Source organism: Petromyzon marinus, chromosome 24 (assembly GCF_048934315.1).
Source record: "Petromyzon marinus isolate PM22_M1 ecotype Great Lakes invasive population chromosome 24, UKy_Petmar_22M1.pri1.0, whole genome shotgun sequence".
Classification (NCBI taxonomy): Eukaryota; Metazoa; Chordata; class Hyperoartia; order Petromyzontiformes; family Petromyzontidae; genus Petromyzon; species Petromyzon marinus.
Genome location: NC_133690.1, coordinates 16,591,042 through 16,608,838, shown reverse-complemented (window position 1 = coordinate 16,608,838; position 17,797 = coordinate 16,591,042). Strand labels below are relative to the sequence as shown.

The following is a 17,797-nucleotide window of genomic DNA, read 5'->3' as shown; positions in this document are numbered from 1 at the left end:
TTATTTATAAGAAAAAAATACTTTTAAAATGATGGTCCGGTGCTCTGCCTTAAAGCTCTGGTAAAGTCACCATGTTGGCAAATGAAACCGTATTGGACCGACGGCGTAATGACATCACTAGGGTGCTATAATGGAGCACGCGGATAATTTTAAAGTCTTTTTCATTATTAAAACCTCACACTCATGTCGCATAAGCCGAGGGCACACTGCCAAGGTACTTATCTGCCAGATGACGTTTGTTGTTATTGGGTTCATGTTTTTCCACTTCATAGGTTAGTGTTAGGTCGTGAGTGAGCAGTGCACCCCACCCCGCGTTCAAGGGCTCGTACTGATCGAGCCGTGAATGGGCGAGCGGTACGGGTAACGTAACTCGTGCGTACTGGTCCGTTTCAGTACGTCCGTAACAAACGATTCGGCATGGGTCTGGTATTGTCGTTCAAAGGTCACGACTAATAAATCCTTAGGAAGCGAGGGCATCCTGAACCCGTTAATTTAAACGACAGATAATTGGTAATGGGGGGACGAGAGAAAAAAAACAACCAAGGTAATCGGAATTTATTAAATAAAATTCCGATTTGTTGTTTCGTCTCGGCTGCCGAGTTTTCCCCCGACCAATCTTGTAACTTAGTGGGGAAATGCCGTGGGCCCTGCCTGATGCGTTCACCAAGTTCACTGGCTGCACCGGCAGTGACGGCTTGTTGAGGTTGGGCCTGGTTGAGTGTAATTGTTCTGTTGCTTGGGGTAAACCGCCGTCGGCCTTTTGCCCCCGAGCGTAAAATAATACCGCTCGTTCGTCCTGGCATGAGAATGCTAAATTTTACAATTATATAAAATGGTAACACTTTATTGGAAATCTTTCGGCATCAACTCCTCGGGAGAAAAGATATTTTCCTTTCATTTTTCCGAAACTGAAACTATCACGTCGCTGGGAAAGAATAAAGAAAACAAACTTCCTGCATACTTTTAATCAAGCGAATGGGGAAGAGATGCAAACTCAATCCTGGGTCTTAATTGGTGTTTTTGGCTTTCAGCTGGAATATTCAATTACATTTAAACAGCGTTTGGGCCGGGGAAAATATATATAAATTATTAGTTTCAATCCACGTGCAGAATTATGCGAAGGAAATTGCGGTCATTAAGTGCTGCCCTGGGTTGAAGTCTCCGCTGGATGTCTGACCCCCGTTTGTGAATCTGGTATCCGATGTTGAATTTGTGACTGAGCGTTGCTGTGTGAAGGGAAGTTGATGCTCCAGTTTTCCCCGGAATAGGGAGCTGTTTTGCGCAGTGCTACGATCAATAAACTCCTGGGTTTAGCCTGCAGTTGAAAGCATTGCTGCTATGTTCCACTGTTAAAATAAAATTGATAATTTACAGCCCTTAGCCGATCCACTACTGGATGAAAGTCTCCTCATTCCAGGCGGTTTGTGAGGGTAGTTTAACCGTGCTGCTCTGTGTGCGGGTTGGTGAAGGGACTATAGAGGTTAGAAATAGTGCATAACAGGGCGTTATAGGCTACGGCGCTACTTGGTTGGCAGCATAGATAGAAATAATAAAAATCGAGTTAATATGTGCATCTGGTTAATTGTGTCCTGCCTTCCCCACTCTCCTCCTGTCATCTCTATCTCCGCCGATCCCTCTGACCCACATCTCCCTTCCCACACTGGCTTCCACTCTCCCTCCTCTTCCCCCATGCCATACCCTCTTCCCTGTGTGTTCCCAGGTGCTGGGGATGATATTCACTTGCTGTCTGTACCGCAAGCTCAAGTCGGACCCGTACTAATCAGCGGTTCGTGCATCAGCCCCACCGCCTCCACCTCCACATCGCCTGCCGTTTCGTCGCGTAAAACCACACCACTCTCTTGCCGACCGCCTTATTCCACTTCGCTCTCGCCCGGTGCCGATGCCCAGTCAGTCCCCTGCCGTGGCCAAAACCCAGACACGAGCACCTGAGGTTGCAGCCTCTTCGCTTTGTAATCTTTATTCCCTGACGTTCAGTCTCATGGGCCCCAGGTAGCATGGGAGGCGACGGTTCGATCCTCGTTACAGCTGCCCGCTAATTTATTTGGCGAATGTATTACTGAGCCTCTGAGGCTTGATTGGAAACAGCCCCGTAATGTTATTTGCAAGACCAGGCAATTTTGTGTAATGCCTCAAATGTAACACTACATATGTAATCAATCGTACAATGATATATAGTCATATATAATCGGTGATAATGTAGTAAATGAGTCGTAGAGAAATCATGGCCGTTGATGATAATGATTAATGCAATTAATAGTGAGTCTCACTCGACCTCCCCCCTGATTAATTTGATGATCTTAAATACAATTCGATGATTACTCTGACTTTGAAATCATGGGAACGGCTCTGGCCACGACACCACGGTGACAGTGGTCGTCACAGCAGCCGTAACAGCGACGGTGTCAGCACGGACGATGGCCGCGATGATGACGACGATAATGACGACGACGGTGGTCATCTCCCGCAGGGGTTGACACCGACTGCACGAATAATCGGCCTTGCGAGCACGTGCTTAGTCTGATCTCATCCAGCCGTATCTTCCGCACGATGGTTAACGATGCGTGAATGTTGCTGTCGGCTGTGTTCCTCCAAACGGTACAAATCTCGCCGTGAGAGCGCTCTCCCATCCCAAGCTGCGCAATCTGCTTCGCTCGAAAGTTTGTGCCTGGTGTGTGAGCTCGCTCATCTCCACGCTACGTGCACGCTCATACCGGTGTGCCACCTTTTTGTGCCGTACGTAATTCCCTGTGCCGATTGTCGCCTGCTCACCGCAGGCTGCGTGCTTGTTTATTATTTGTCTCCACTGCATGCCGCTTATGTCTCCGCTGCGGTTTAATTGCGACGGCGATAATAGGAAGGAAGCTGAAAGTTAATAGCAACACGAGAAACACTACGTGTTCCATCACCTGCTTCGAACATTTGGTCCCTTCTCCAGAATCCGCAATTTTAAAAGCACTCGCGTGATAGACAGCAGGAGCGTCGCCTGCACGCGTCGCAACGAGTCGAGGTGCCGTGCCCGGTTAAAGTTTCGTTCGCGTCTACGGGTTTTTAAAAGCGTGCGCGCCGATTGCGTCCTGTTCCGGCCCTCGTCCGTAAATTACCGTGCTTGCCGCTCCTTTGCCAGCGACTTTTAGGTGAAATTAGACCGTGGCGAGACCCCGTGACCTGCCTGCGTGCCGAGGGCAATTCTGGCTTGGCGACGTGTCTGTGCTCGAGGGCTTTTCCCTTCTCTCTCGCACTGCGCTGGCGTTTCACGTCCAACGCCTTGGGATCATCGTGGCCTTGGAGGAGGATTTTTTTAACGTTGCCTTACTATGATATGCTTTGTTGTTTTGCTTTACTTGTTTAATGTGCTGTTTTTATTGTTGTTAGTATTCTCGGAAGAGATGCTAGTTTAAGACGCCCATGCCAGTTTGCCTGATCTCATTGATTTAAGTGCCTTTCTCTGCGTTGTGTAACTTGCCTGACGGGTAGCTGGAATGACGCCTTTGCAATCGCTCCATAGCACCGTGCGTGCGTGTGTGCGTTTGTCTTTGTAGCATCTGTGGGGAGCTGTAGTGCAACGGTTAGCGCGCTGCGCTACGAACCCAGCGACCAGAGGTTCGATCCCCGCTGACGGACAACACCAGTGACGATAATCTGGACCTCCCCTAGGTCGACTCAGCCTCAAATGAGTACCCGGTGCGATGTGAAAACATTGCGACGAGAGAGACGAAGGTGGCCGGGCGTGGTGTTGTCCACCCACCCCCTCCTGTCCCGTGCTGACCTTCAAAGGCATTCTCTAGAACCAAATTGCCCTAAAAGTCTGTTAAGGCTGTATGGGGGATTTTTTCTGTCTTAGATTTCAGTGCACTGCACCGTGGGCTCGGTGATCTTGGTTCGATACCCGGCCGTGACTAACATTCGTTGCAAGAGGTATCTGAACCTGTCCTGGGCCTCCCCTACATCAACACGGCATTAAATGAGTACCCGACTGCGGTGTGTTAACATCGGCACGGGAGGGGGGGGGAGTTGAAGGTAGCTGGGTGTGGAACTGGCCGGAACAGTTAAATGTAACTAGTGTTGGTCAAAAACATCCCAATGCTGAAATGTTTTGCTGCAAATCACTCAAATTTGGGATTACACGTGGCAGCATCAACATCACCCCCTTTTGTCAAAACTTAGCAGGACCCTCCTGAAGAAGTCTTGGGACTCTGCGAGGCTTCAAGCGGGCTAAGCAAGTGTACTCTTGTGGCCGTGTCAACCTTAGTAGTTGCTCACTAAGTAAACTACACTCTACGCTCTCCAACACTAAATGGAGTATATTGGTTTTTAGGGTGTGTGTGTTTGAGGTTTTTATTTTATTTCCTATAAAGTGCTTTTACTGTAGTGTTGTAGACAAATTGAATGAGTCGTGCCGGCCTACTGTTACTTAACTTACCACGATCAAAACTTGCCATGAAGGTAGCCTGTCAAAGGCATTATTAAATACCTTATATATACACACGCACACACTGCACATGATATATATGTACACACTATCCGCTTGTATTTTTTTTTATTACTCGAGTTTTAATGGTCTGAGCAGCAACGTGAGCTTCGTTTTAGACCGGGGGTGATCGAAAAGTCCATGGGAGTGGAATTTAATCTTGATTTGAGGTGTACCAATGTATACATTCATCAATTGAAGCTCACGACAAAAGCGATATTGAAACGAACCCCATGCCGTAATGTTACAGCAGCAAAAAAAATCCCTTCCAGAATCGTATCGCAACGCAACATTATCGCGACGGTTCGTTGAATTGCGTTGTCATGCCCATGAACCGAATTCACTGGACTCACTCACAGTCACGTTGGGCGGAGACCTCATTCCACTTTGTACGATTAATGTGTCATTATTTTCAGATGCCTTTTTATGTATAAAAAATATAAACGTGGGTAGAAATGGGGGACATTTTTTTAAACACCTGATCTGTTTAATAGTCGATCAGCTCGTAATGCGGTGATATAAAGTGGTGGGTATTCCCACCTTTTCCAAGTCCTACTTGGCCAGCGTGAAGGAGCAGTCGACATACCCTCGACGGGGGCTCTCGGACTCCTTGGAGTCAAAACCCTTCCGCCAGTAGTGGCTCCAGTGAGTAATTGCAGGGTTGTACCTAAACAATTCTATTTAATACAATTTTAAAACACTTCATAATCGAATCATAAAACGGGCCAGGATTTCCCATTGGAAACAAACCCCGTGACGGTTATATGACCGCTGAATTTGCGATCGCTCCTTTTCCCGCCTTGCAGTCATTGCGGTTTTAAACCTTGCGGATAATAAGTACACAGTTGCCCGATGGTCTCACGTGTCAGGACCCATTCACAAAATATTTAGTATGTGCGGTCTGGGTGGATGCAACAAGGACTTGCCCATGAGAGGTTTGGGGGAGTAAGGGAACGGGACTTGCCCCGAGCTCGGCTGTTACGACCCATCAGACGCCAACAGCGGATTCTTGTTGTGCCAAGTTCTTTATTCTTGAAAGTGTTCTGTTGATCTTTTTTTGTTCCAATCGTGCCATCGGCGTCATCACGAGACGAGGAATCCATTCGGAAAGCTCGCATCACAGAGCCGACCCCGTGTGCTGGATAACCGCTGCAGAATTGCTTCAGCCTTCAAGTGGTGGTCGTACTTTCCACACGCTCTGCTATAAAAAGGTCGTGTGAGATTCAAACCGATTATTTTAAAGTCTGACGGTTAGAATTTATCCAAATTAACTCCAAACCAAATTCAATTTGTTGGGTTTAGTTTTTTTACCAGCTTGAGACCATTAACTCCCTACTCACTGGCAGTTGCCCGAATTCGAACCCAGGATGTCAGGAGCGACATCCGGCCCACCTCCCTTGTGCACAGATGTCTTGTTCTCGGAGAAAATCTCACAATTATAATTTTTTCGGTCTACATTGCCTCGGTGCCACTCCATTCCCTGTCTTGATAGTTTGCCTTCTTCCATCTTACACGCTGCTAGATTCCATAGCTATTTCCGTACCTCCGATTAGCACTCTTGGCTGCGTACGGTGCGAAAGAAGTTCAACGTACATACACACACATACATTGCCCTACCGCTTGCCTGGATTGGACACTCGAAGAAAGTGTGATGGGGTGTATGCCAGGGATCGGTACGGTACTGGGGCTGTCCTTGGAAATCTATTGGCAGGTTAGAAAAAGTGTGGGTACACCCACCTCTTCAAAGACGTCCGGTCAGTGTTGAACGAGTCGGCCAAAATACTCTCCCGATGGGGTCTGGAGCTCCTAAGTTCAGGCCCCTGCCTCCAAAAGTGACGTGGGCTAGTAATTGTCAGGGCTGCACCTTTGCCTTTCATTTTTAAAACCACTATCCTGGGCCAGTCTCACGTTTGGCTGTAGCTTAGGGGCTTGTGCTGCATGATTTATGTATACAATACACATTCTACCTATCGTGACGTGTGTGTGTATATATATACACACAGTTATAGCGAGGGCCTTGGGAAAATACAGAATCATTCGCAGTGGCTGCTCTGAAGGATCTGTTGCTACTAAGTTCAATGCTGCCAGCGCAGCCTTACAAATTAATTGTCTTGTATTTGTTGAAAGTGACAAGTGTTGGATTTGAATGGATCCCCTTTCACTTTAAATTGAGCTCTTTTTAAGGCGACCACTGTTCACTTAAATTGAGGTCCAGTATTGTGCAACATCTACGTAATTACGCCTAAGCTAACTAATCATGTGGCCATGGTGAGGGTTTGGAGATATATACAATTTTCTAAATGTGTTGGATTTTTTATATGGAGAGACTGCATTGAAAGTTGGTGCAAGTACAGTACAAACAGACTCGCCACCTTCATCATTAGCACCGCTCTGCCGTGAATTATCCACTGCTGGATGGATGCCCTCCCCAAGCTGTTGCCATCTCTCGCCGTGCTGCGATACGACTCGGCTATTTCCTGCACAATGAATAAGCAGCGCTGCATTGCAGTGTGGAAATAAGAGGCCAAATATTCAGAGCCAAATGGGGACCGCGTCTCCTTTGCAAGGGAGACCTTGGATACAGAAGTGATTGGATACAAAAGTGAACGGAAGGATAAAAAGTTGAGCCAAAAAATGTGTACGGTACAACAATTGCACAAGCCCGTTTACTATTTACTATATAGTGTGGCAGTGGTTAGCGCACTGCGTTAAACAAAGCAAATCCGAGTTGGAATCCCAATCACGGATATCGATGGGGACCGATATCTACACCGGTCATGGGTATACCCCCCCGCCCACCCACCTTTCACGAAACTGACTGTCCAGAATGGTGAAGTATGGTCAAACATGCTCTGTCGACACGACGTGGGGAGGCCTCCATCACAGGGCTAATATAATAATGTGCATTCCTTTGTCAATCCACTGCTGGATGAAAGCCTCCCCTTCCCGGTGTCGGTCATGGGTGTAGATTATTTTTTTTAAACTTTATATTTTTCAGAGGGCATTGTGAATGATGAAGGTGGTGATTTTGTGTTGGCTAATGCTCTGGAAGTGGCCTCAACAAATCTCTGTTGAGATTCAATCGGCGGCAACGGGTTGTTTTTTTGCAGCGGCGTTTTATCGCCTTCCCGCGCAGTCGCAAAGCAAATTTCTATTTTCAACGGTCGCCTTCGTAGGGGTTTCATTTTTTTTACGTGCGGGGCTCGTAAAGTTGAGCATGGTTGCGTTGACCATTTGCGCAGCGGACACGGCCGTCAAACGTGAACTGTGGAACCCTCTGCTGGGTTATGCATGCACACGCGCGTAGCACTCTGCACGAGACGAACCATCCTGTCACATGCACGATCCTATATTGCCGAGATAATTTGTGCTTCTATTCACCGATAGACATTGGCTCGTTCGGTTATGATCATGTGTAATGACCGCATGACAATCCTGTTTTACGCGTTCGTGTTCGAAATAAATGAAGTGTAACCACGTTTGTTTTCAGCGCGATTAGGTCCGTTCTGTTGATGTTTGAGCCGGCGTGGATTGTTATTTACTGACGTCCACACGCACAACATCTGCTGTCATTTGCTCCTAATTTACGGGTGACATCACGACGGTGCTTGTGCCAGGTTAAGTGCACTTTGAAGCCATGTGAAATGCCGAGAGCTCTTTGGCAGGTCACCGGGCAGACACAGATGTTATCGGTTAATTCGCCGGAGTGATTGTCAGACGCACCGCTCCCACACACACAACAACAGCAGCAGCCGCCATTCATCGCAAAACCATCGAAACGTGACTGCAGCGCATGTGCCAGGTGAGGTGTTGACCCATAACACCTGGGCCTGCCACGTGATCACCTGACAGCGAGCCTGAGACATCGCACGAGGTTCTCAGTGCGCCGAGCCTGACACGCGCACACGCAAGCACACCCACGGATGCATCCAAACGCTCCTTCTGTCTTGATCAATCATCGGCTCTCTTTCCAACACGCGCCATCCACTCCGTCCAGCATCCTGAGATGCGGTTGTATTTCGGCGCAAGAAATCCACATTGCCCATGAGCAAATAACCTGGGATGTGCCCTGTTAGATTTCAGAATCCGAGCAGGTGTCGAACCTGGATTGTGCTTGGATGGGTGACCTCTGCACATTAAATTGTTAAAGGCTGCGGGGCTATGCAGTGGGCAGCAGATGGCAGTGCAGCACGATATATTGTTATACTGTACTTGCATGCTTCCTGTCTGCTCACCATCACCAACCAGCTTGGTGAGTATGGTCAAATAACCCCCACGACCCATCCAGCAGTGGATTGACCAGTGGCTGTACAGGTGCACGTGCACAGATCTGCATTGTGTTGTAGGTCCAACTCACTTCTCATCACACATACCACACACCGCAACCAACTCGGGTTAGATACAGTAGACAACGGATAAACTGTGCAGACTCTATACTTTGTATTTCAAACTATTAAGTAAATAAGTGTACTGAGCTGGGTTGCACACTGGATGATTAAGGGTATAGATGACAGCATTCTGTTGTGTGCAAAGGTCACGCTCAAATATTGTCAAAAGGTTTGATTTTTTGGGGTGGGGGGGCCGATATTTCCATCGCTCAAATTAGGGGGGGGGGGGTATTGGTGAAGGTGGTGTGGTGTGTGTTATGGTTGGAGAAGAGATGGAGCTGATGCGGTACGGAAGGGTGTGGAGCTGAGTGGACTTGCCGACAACTGCAGCGGTGTCAAGATCGGCCTCTGTGGAGGAGGTGGCTCGTGAAGGACGCTACTGCTGCTGGGCAGTTGGAGGCAGTCGCCCTCCAGCAACAACGGATGGCAGAGGAGCGACGCTCACAACAACGAGCGGAGCGCCGGGCAGCTAAAATGCAGCAAGTTGGTACAGTAGGGGGTACAGCTGGTGCATCTACCGGTCATCTAAGTCAGCCAGCTGTTTCGAGACCTGTCAGCGAGCCTTCGACACTTCACGTGGCCTCAAAGTGCACCTGGCCTGGCACAGGTGCCGTGGTGACGTCGCCGTGACTTAGTGGCGAATGGCGGAGTGTCGGTATTGGTTGTGGCTGTGACGTCAAGATGTGGAGTTCAAAAACGAGCAATGGAGAGATGCTCATCTTCATCAGCAGCCCTGATCAAGTGGTGTAAATTCCACATTTCCATGGCAGGGGCTGAGGTATGGTGGCAGTCGGCTCCATCGGATAACAAATTAAATCACCCTGATTGCACCCGACCTCTGGGTCTCAGAAGCTAAGCGGGGTCCAGCCTAGGTTGGCACTTGGATAGGAGACTGCCAGGAATTACCAGGTGTTTTAGCTTTAGATGCGAGTTGGACGTGAAGACCACCGCTGACTTCCCACAAATCAGTGCCGTATTTTCATTGGCTCCGGATGAATGCGATTTGAGCTCGCAACCTTTCGCCTCCCAGTCGAGCGCACTCAGCACAGCGTCACACCACCGCTATTGTTGCGTTACTAATCCAAGTCAAAGCATTGCTCACCTATTGCTCACCTGTGCCCACCTGTGCACGTGTTGTGGGCAGGTGGAAGCGTGGCTTGACATAGCCTGTCGACGCAATGGCATCAACAACCGTCTCGTGGATCCTAATACACAGGATTGTCTAGCGATTGCGGGGTTTTATCACCCATCGCTGTTCGAGTCGCACCACAGGAAGGAAAATGACTCGGTTCACTGATGATGAGGATGGTGGGTTTAAAAAAAAAACTTTAATGCGACGTAACAGCCAAAATTGGTAAGTTTGGGTAGTCTGATTTTTTTCTGTTTAACACGTAGGCTTTCGCGACCAATATTATTCATAAACGTTTTTGGGTTAGATCGCGTTATTTATTAATGTGTCGTAACCCTCCACCATTCTGACGAATTGCCCGATGATGCTGGATGTAATTACCAGCGAAACGTCGTACTCAAAAACTGTAAATGTTGTGGATTCACTCTTCAACACATCGGTGGGCTAAAGTAGTGAACTATTTGTCTTTTGTCAACGTGACACTTTTTTGCTGATTGGCCGTGTCGGGTGGTGGAGGGTTACGACACATAAATAACGCGATCAAACGTTTTTGGGTTAATCACGAATGATTTTTTTTTCTAATTATAATTGCTAGGTCGATCATACGCATGAATATGTCTAGCCCTTCTAAAATAGCATTAGGTTTTGTGTCACTCAGTCATGATCGCCAATATGTGTTGATCATGATTTATTTGGTCAAATTCGGTCGGCGGCCGCAGCTTGTTGTATTTTGGAGTCTTGAGATAGTGATGCCCCGGTAAAGATGGAACGTTTGGCCAACGTTGACGGAACGATTCCAACCAAATTCCAACGTTGGGGATGTTTACCGTGGCTGTCTTTCCCTGCGCAAAGCAAGCGTCGTCAAAGGGGAGTCGCGGAGCCAAAGGCGCTTGCAGTGAAAGGACTCAGCGTCGTGTGCGAGCTGCCACCGCCAAGTTTCGGGAGGGCCCCGCGTGGCCTCGCTGGGCGTGATGGGGAAGGCGAAGTCGCACGCCCGGGTTGGGTTGAAGGTGGAGGGGGGGTGGCGACTCCCAACTCCATTGCCGAGCCTCTAACGCAGCCACGCCTTGCGGCCACCCCCATCCGTCCCACCGCTCCGCTCTCTCCACAGCCACCCCCACACCTTCCTCTCCACGAGGGCGCGTCTGGGACGAAGGAGAGACCCAGCCCCCCCCGGCTATACCCGGAGAGGTCCCCCCCCCCCCCCACACACAACTATACAGAGCGAGATAGAGAGACACGCACATACATCCATACAACTATACAGAGCGAGAGCGACACGCACAGACACTATACAAAGCGACAGAGACACAACTATACAAAGAGAAAAAGACACGCACAGACACAACAACACACAGAGAGAGAGAGACACATCCATACAACTATACAGAGCGAGAGAGAGAGACACGCACACGCGTCAACCCCCGGAGTCGGACGAAATCGCGCAACAGCTACGGGGTTGCCACCGGCTCTTCTCGCACAGGTGAGCAAGGTGAGCACAGGTGAGCACGGTGAGAACCGCAGTGACTTGCCGGGGTTTGACATCGAGCGCCTATCAAGGCTAGCACCGCGCCCGGCCGTCTTTGTCTCCTCAGGACCTTCGCCTAAAGCGCAATAATGATCGTAGAGCCCCCACGTGGAAACTGCACACGTCGGTCTGGGGGTGGTAGGCGTCCGGGAAGGTGATGCTGCTGGGGTTTGTCGCTTCAGCGCTCGCAATGTGACAGCCATAGGAAGGGGGTGACTGCATTGTCTGTTAGATTTAGTTGTTGTTTAAGGGTGGTGTGTGTTGTGTGTAGGTGTGCACGTAGGTGTTCTCGCTCAGCACTTGCCTCAATAGCCTTGTCATGGATATACGGGTTGTTTTTGTATGTAGCGAAGCGTGTGTTTGTGTGTATGCACGTACGTACGTATGCATGTCTTTGTTGTGTGTTTTTGTGTCTGTAGCTTACGTGTATATGATTTATATGTAGGTGCGCCGCAAAGTGTGCACCTAGCCTGGCACTATAGCCGTGGTGACCCCACTTCATGGCGCACGCTGTTGTTGTTGTTCTACTGACTGTGTCTAAGTGTTGCGTGGGGAGCGGTGGTGCAGCGGTTAGCGCGCTACGAACCCGGCGACCCGAGTTCAATTCCCGCTCACGGCCAACACCGGTGACGATTATATGAACCGGTCCTGGGCCTTCTCCCCTAGGTTGACTCAATCTCAAATGAGTACCTGGTGCGGTGTGTAAACATCGCCACTGGAGAGACAAAGGCGGTCGGACGTGGTGTTGGCCACCCACCCCCCCTCGTGTGCCCGTGCCCGCCTTCATAGGTGCTCGCTAACAGCACTTGCCCCTACAGTCTGTTAAGGCTATACGGGGGGCCTTTGTCTTTGCCGTGTCATGTCGAGTGTTGCTCTAGCGAAGACCTCCATCGGAGTTGAGGGGGGTTTTAGTTTCGAGAGATCAACGTTGGCCTCTTGAAAGTTGAAACCGGTAGCCGACGACTTGTCCCCGAATGCGACAACTTTCGGTTTCAATTCTATTTAAGTTTTGTAAAAATCGAACCCCCCGCCCCCACCTCTATTCATCCTGGGATAAACCCCCCCACCCCCAGAGTCCACAAGACTCTCGTTCGGGAGGGCACCTCCGATTAGCACTGCAGGCTTCCTTACGGTGCGAAAGAAGTTCAACATACGTGCACGTGTGGCCAATTCCGTGAACGTTGAGTTTGGCTTCCAGCTGTGGCAGAACAACCCTGCCACGTGTAACTCGTATCGCTCCACACAGATCGATTCATGGATCCGTTGCGCTGTCATTTGCTGGTCACCTTGCAGCTGTAAGCCGACAAACACCTGGTTACTCCCCGGCAGTCTTCCATCCAAGTACTAACCAGGCTCAATCCTGCCACAGCCTCGGAGATTCGACGAGATCGGACGCGCTCAGGAAGTTTTACTTGCACACCTGGATGAAGGCCTCCCTCACTGTCGGTCGTGGGGGGGGGGGGGGGGTGTTTGACCATACTTCACCACGCTGGTCGGTGCAGGTTTCACTCGTCGCTTAATTATAATTGTGGCCAGGAATCAAACTTGGGTTGGCCTGGTTCATCGTGCAGTCGCGCCAACGAGTCAAGCCGCCGCTTTCCACCTCATTAAATCACCGTTACACGTACATTGCTCGGCACGGGTTTCTTGATCAGTGGAATGTGCGAGCACATCCAGTTGAAGAAGTGACTCAAAGGAAGACGCGGGCCAAAACAAAAATAAAGAAATGGCTCTTATCGAGCGGCAAACATTCACCGGCGGCCGTGTCCGTTTCGGGCTGTCACGCGAGCCAGGAGTTTCTTGTAAGACGTCGAGACGCGCGTTTGGAGCGTCGATTAATGCATTGATTTGCTCCGTCCGTCTGTAACGGGAGGGTGGGTCACGATAACTCTCGCAAACGATGATCCAACGTTACGGAAACCTTACGCGTTCGGACCGCGTTGGGGGACCTCACCGAGGAGGGGTGAAGCCACACGGCGCATGATGTGTGAGCGTCATCTCGAGAACAAACGCGTGGTCGCGTCTTTTTCTCTGGGTCCTCCGGTTTCCCCCCCCCCCCCGCATCTCCACATTTGGAATCGACATCACGCGTTTAGGGTATTTGACTGCTGCTATACATTTACAGTCACGTTGAACTTCAATGATTTTTGGAATGTGTCTTGAATCTATCGGATGCAGCCATTAACATTGCACTTGGAGAATCCTAATTGAGATTCAATCTCGCCCTTTAAGCTTCCCCGTGGTGAGATGTTAACTACCTCGCCTAGTTTACAAGAAGCGATAGGTTCGATCCCGACCCTGACGCCTGTTGTATATTTGGAGTTTGCGATTATCTCTCCCAGTGGTCACGTGGATTTTTCTCCGGGTCCTCCGGTTTTTTCCCTCCACATTTAGAATCAACATCGCGCGTTTAGAGTATTTGGCTGCTATAAATGTCCATGTCATGAGCCACTTATATTATAGGTTCTTTCAGTAAAGTCACGTAGATAGAAAGTAAAATAATAAAATTAAATTAAAAATATAAAATTAAATTGAAAAGTATATATATTTTTCTTTTTTTATTCTTTTTTTCTTTTATCTACGTGACTTTACCGAAAGAACCAAGAATATGAATTCCTGCAGTCAGGAAAGTTTTAAGTCAAAATGAGCCACTTAGTTGAGCTATTGTTTGTGGCCAGGTGGCTTCTGAAAGAGAGCTGTATAGCTCAGTGGGCCTTACCTGGTACAGTAATATAAAACGTTTAGTGTAGTGTTATAGAATTCGTTAGAGAACCCGTGCATATGCATGGTTTTTCTTCCTTGTCTTGCACGCAGTCACTGGGTTATGCCCTCGCAATTATCATTCACGTGTTTTTATGCGCTTAGGCGTGGCGGCACGGCCCTGATTTAATCCTTCCGCTCAGATATGGGGTTGGTGGATCACGCACGGACGGGAGTTATTAACTACCACCCCGAGCGCCAAAGGAGGGTATGGGTTCATTATTTGATTTTGCGAATGTACCTCCATCGCCAAAAGGCTCCTGAGACTCAGGCTTCATTTGGAAACAATGTTTCAACGTTGTGCCAAGATTATATTTTAGATCACGCACATCCACACCCATAGGCATGATTACTGTAATTTGCTAAATAGCACGAGATGCAGGACTTAGTTTCTCATGGAACATTTTCTGGGTCGCTGGCAAACCGCGGTAGGCACGTGGCTCGTAGCCAAAGCTGTAACGAGAGGTATACTGGATGTGGCGTGCCGGTTGCGGAAATGCTTTCAGTTGGTTGACTCGGACAGATCCGAATGATATGAACCCCCCGGAGTATAAAACGAGTGTTAAGGAAGTGGATGTAATGGGCACCTTTTGGTACAATTTCTAGCCAATGGGAAGTGTCAAATCCCAACTATGAGTCAATCTCTCCGCCCTCTCTGCTCTGAAGGCGCGTTGTCTGAAACGTCAGCCTTATTTTTCTGCATTAAGGCGGCATTCGTGATTTGTGCTTGAGAACCCAAAACAATATTATCGAACGCTGGATGAAGCCCTGCCCCAATCTATCACCATCTCTCACAGTCCAATAATGTACCAATCCATCTTCGTGCACACGAGCTGACCTCATCCTCTGTGACATTGTTTCACAACCTCTGTGGTCTGCTGACCACTGATTGAGTCCGCAAGGCTGTGGGAAGTGGTCCGCAGAACTCGTGTAGATAACTTAGATATTTTTTGTTCATCACAATGCACCATTGTGTACCATTTGTACAACTAGCAACATTCATCAAAGTCAATAAAAAGCAAATCAAGTCTGCATGGCTTTTTATGTAACTTTTTTTTAATGTCGCTTTTAGAGTACAGTACAGTAGGTTTCATTTTGATAAACACGCTGTCGGTGAATTGTGGTCCGCCAGTTTGATCGTTGACAGTCGTCCGCAGGTCCAGATATTTTGGGAACCACTCAAGAGTCCCCGAGTGGAGACTCTCTCCTTTGGCTGCCACTCCGTGATTAGTCTCAACCCTCGTCTCCGATCACCCCTTCCTGCAACCGCATGCTGCCCAAAACCGGCTTTACCGTTGTTAAACAATCAATGCGATGCATCTAACTTCTCTTGTACGTTTTCAGGCGATGGCACATCTTCAGAGCAGGGAGAGAGTGGTCGATGCAGGGAAAAGAGAGATTGATTGAGTTGTCAGGTGGAGATCGCCCCTTTGCACCGCGGGGCAATACATAATTTAGAGTTGACAAGATCACACATTGGATTTGATGTACTACTGTACCCTGGTACAAGGGTCAAGATGGGGAGATGAGGGGGATTTGGTAAACACTGCAGAGAAATTAATGTAAAATCAACCAATTAATAGCAGCATTGATTACACTTTTAAAGAATAAAACTTGGAACGTGTTACTATTAAATACAATAAACCATAGATAACATCACGATACAAATCAACCACAAATCGATATATTAAACTCTACAGGAATAGTAATTCACAGGGCTTCCTCAATCTACTGCTGGATGAAGGTCTCCCCACGCTGTCAGATGCGAGGGTCATTTGACCATACTTCCCCAAAGTGGTTGTGAAACGGCGGGATCCAGGACGGGTTCGGATTTCACTCGCCACTAATACTCGCCCAGGCCCACGAATGATCAAACCCAAGTGGTTTCGTGCATGTTCACCACAGGTTACGTGTGGTTAATGCAGACAGGATTCCTTGAAAACGGATTCCGTTTGGTGTTTTAAACATCTCAACACACCTGTTTTATTCCCATAAAGGGTCAAACCTATTGAAGGTAGGCCACCTCACGAAAGCGTGATCTTTATAGACTCGGTGAAAGGGCAATCTCGTATCGCCACCATAGACCACGAACACAAGAGCACAGCGGGCTGTAATGTGTCAATCCACCGCTGGATGAGGGGGCCTCATCTCCCCCCCACACACACACACAAAGTGCGACTCGTGGGGGAGACCTGGCCGAGAAACTTCACCACGCTGGGCAGTGCGAAGCGGCGATAGCCGGGGAGCGTAGACGCTGGAGCGCGGTACGCTACAACATTGGATTTTGTTGCACCGCCTCTTGCCCACTTGGCAGCATAGGTCCAAGTCGCTGCAACGCGTTCTCATTGTTTGTTCAAGCGCTACGTTTGAACACGGTAGTTGCCGTCTGCTGTGCCGTGCAGGCTGCGCTTCTTGGCAAGAAGCATCACAACCCAGCTTGGTGAGCCGTAATAAACCAGACACCTCGCCATCGTATCTTTATACACACAGCGTGCTCACGCAGAGCCCCTTGGGGCACGGCTGGGATATTCTTTACAAGTTTACAAGGCGCAAGGCAGCGAGCGGTAGGGCAGTGATCGTTATACAGGACTGATAAGTTGCAAGATGTTGTTACATTGCCTGGGTTACATCATACAACGGTACTATTTAAAAAAAAACATCTCGCATATTAAATAAAGTACGTGATTATTCCTAGCAAGGACTAAATACGGGTGTTATAAAGTTGTCTCGTTGTTCTGGTGTCTTAAGATAACGCGGCGGCGACTTTGACTCGATTTGAGTTACCGGCCTACTAGGCAAGGCTTCGCGTGCAGCGCACACGTGGTGCGGTGACGTCACGTGGCACGCAATGCATCACGGGAGGGCCCATGCATTGGCCACAGTCGTGCCTTGTGCTGTCCAGGAATCGCATCTCGGTTTATAAAATAAAAATTGTTGTCTGTAGCCTGCACGCACATTTCTGCCCGATGAGTTTCCCATCAACTGGATAAAGTGTCAGAATTTGCTTTGAGTGTGCTCTAGGTCCGTGTCAATAGCGAATGTGAACGCCTTGGGTTCAATGTTTAATTTCACAAACACCTCCGAAAGGTTTTATTATTTGTACACTTTCTTCATATGGTTTTGTGGCTTTTGTAAATGAAATGCGTAAATGTCTTGATAAGATAAAGTCACAGGCATACAGACGGGCAGACAAGCAAATGCATAGATGCATGTAGATACAAACGCGGATGTAAATGTCCTAACAAGGCACACGTGGACCCATAGACACACACCCAGAATCAGAATATTACAGATCTACATACTGCCGCAGATGCACAGAAGGAAACACAGGCTAAACAAAGACAGGGCAATACACGAACGGGCAAAGGGGTTGTCCCTAAATGACGTCACGCACCTAGGGGGGGGGGTCAGACATGTGTGACGATGTGTGACGAGGGGGGGGGTGTGTGAGAAATGTGACGTCACATCAAAATGCGCAACTTTAAATAATTATAGACAAAACG

The 17,797-nt window shown here is 48.7% G+C and overlaps 2 protein-coding genes across 5 annotated transcripts in view; both read left to right on the top strand.

Moving 5' to 3' along the window:
- LOC116945624 (CD151 antigen) overlaps positions 1 to 7,966 on the top strand; it is a 31,608-nt gene extending 23,642 nt beyond the window's left edge. For both annotated transcript variants that reach the window (XM_032960115.2, XM_032960114.2), the window contains exon 8: positions 1,721 to 7,966. In XM_032960115.2, coding sequence (XP_032816006.1) covers positions 1,721 to 1,780 — 60 coding nt within the window. In that variant the 3' untranslated portion in view covers positions 1,781 to 7,966. The remainder of the gene's footprint in view (positions 1 to 1,720) is intronic.
- Positions 7,967 to 11,187: 3,221 nt separating this feature from the next.
- LOC116945621 (tetraspanin-4-like) overlaps positions 11,188 to 17,797 on the top strand; it is a 212,436-nt gene continuing 205,826 nt past the window's right edge. The window contains exon 1 of one of the 3 annotated variants that reach the window (XM_032960111.2): positions 11,188 to 11,489. The gene's annotated coding sequence lies outside the window, so the exon portion shown is untranslated. Of the gene's footprint in view, positions 11,499 to 15,343; positions 16,735 to 17,797 lie in introns of those variants that run through there. The other 2 variants (XM_076069456.1, XM_076069455.1) reach the window with 2 other exon arrangements.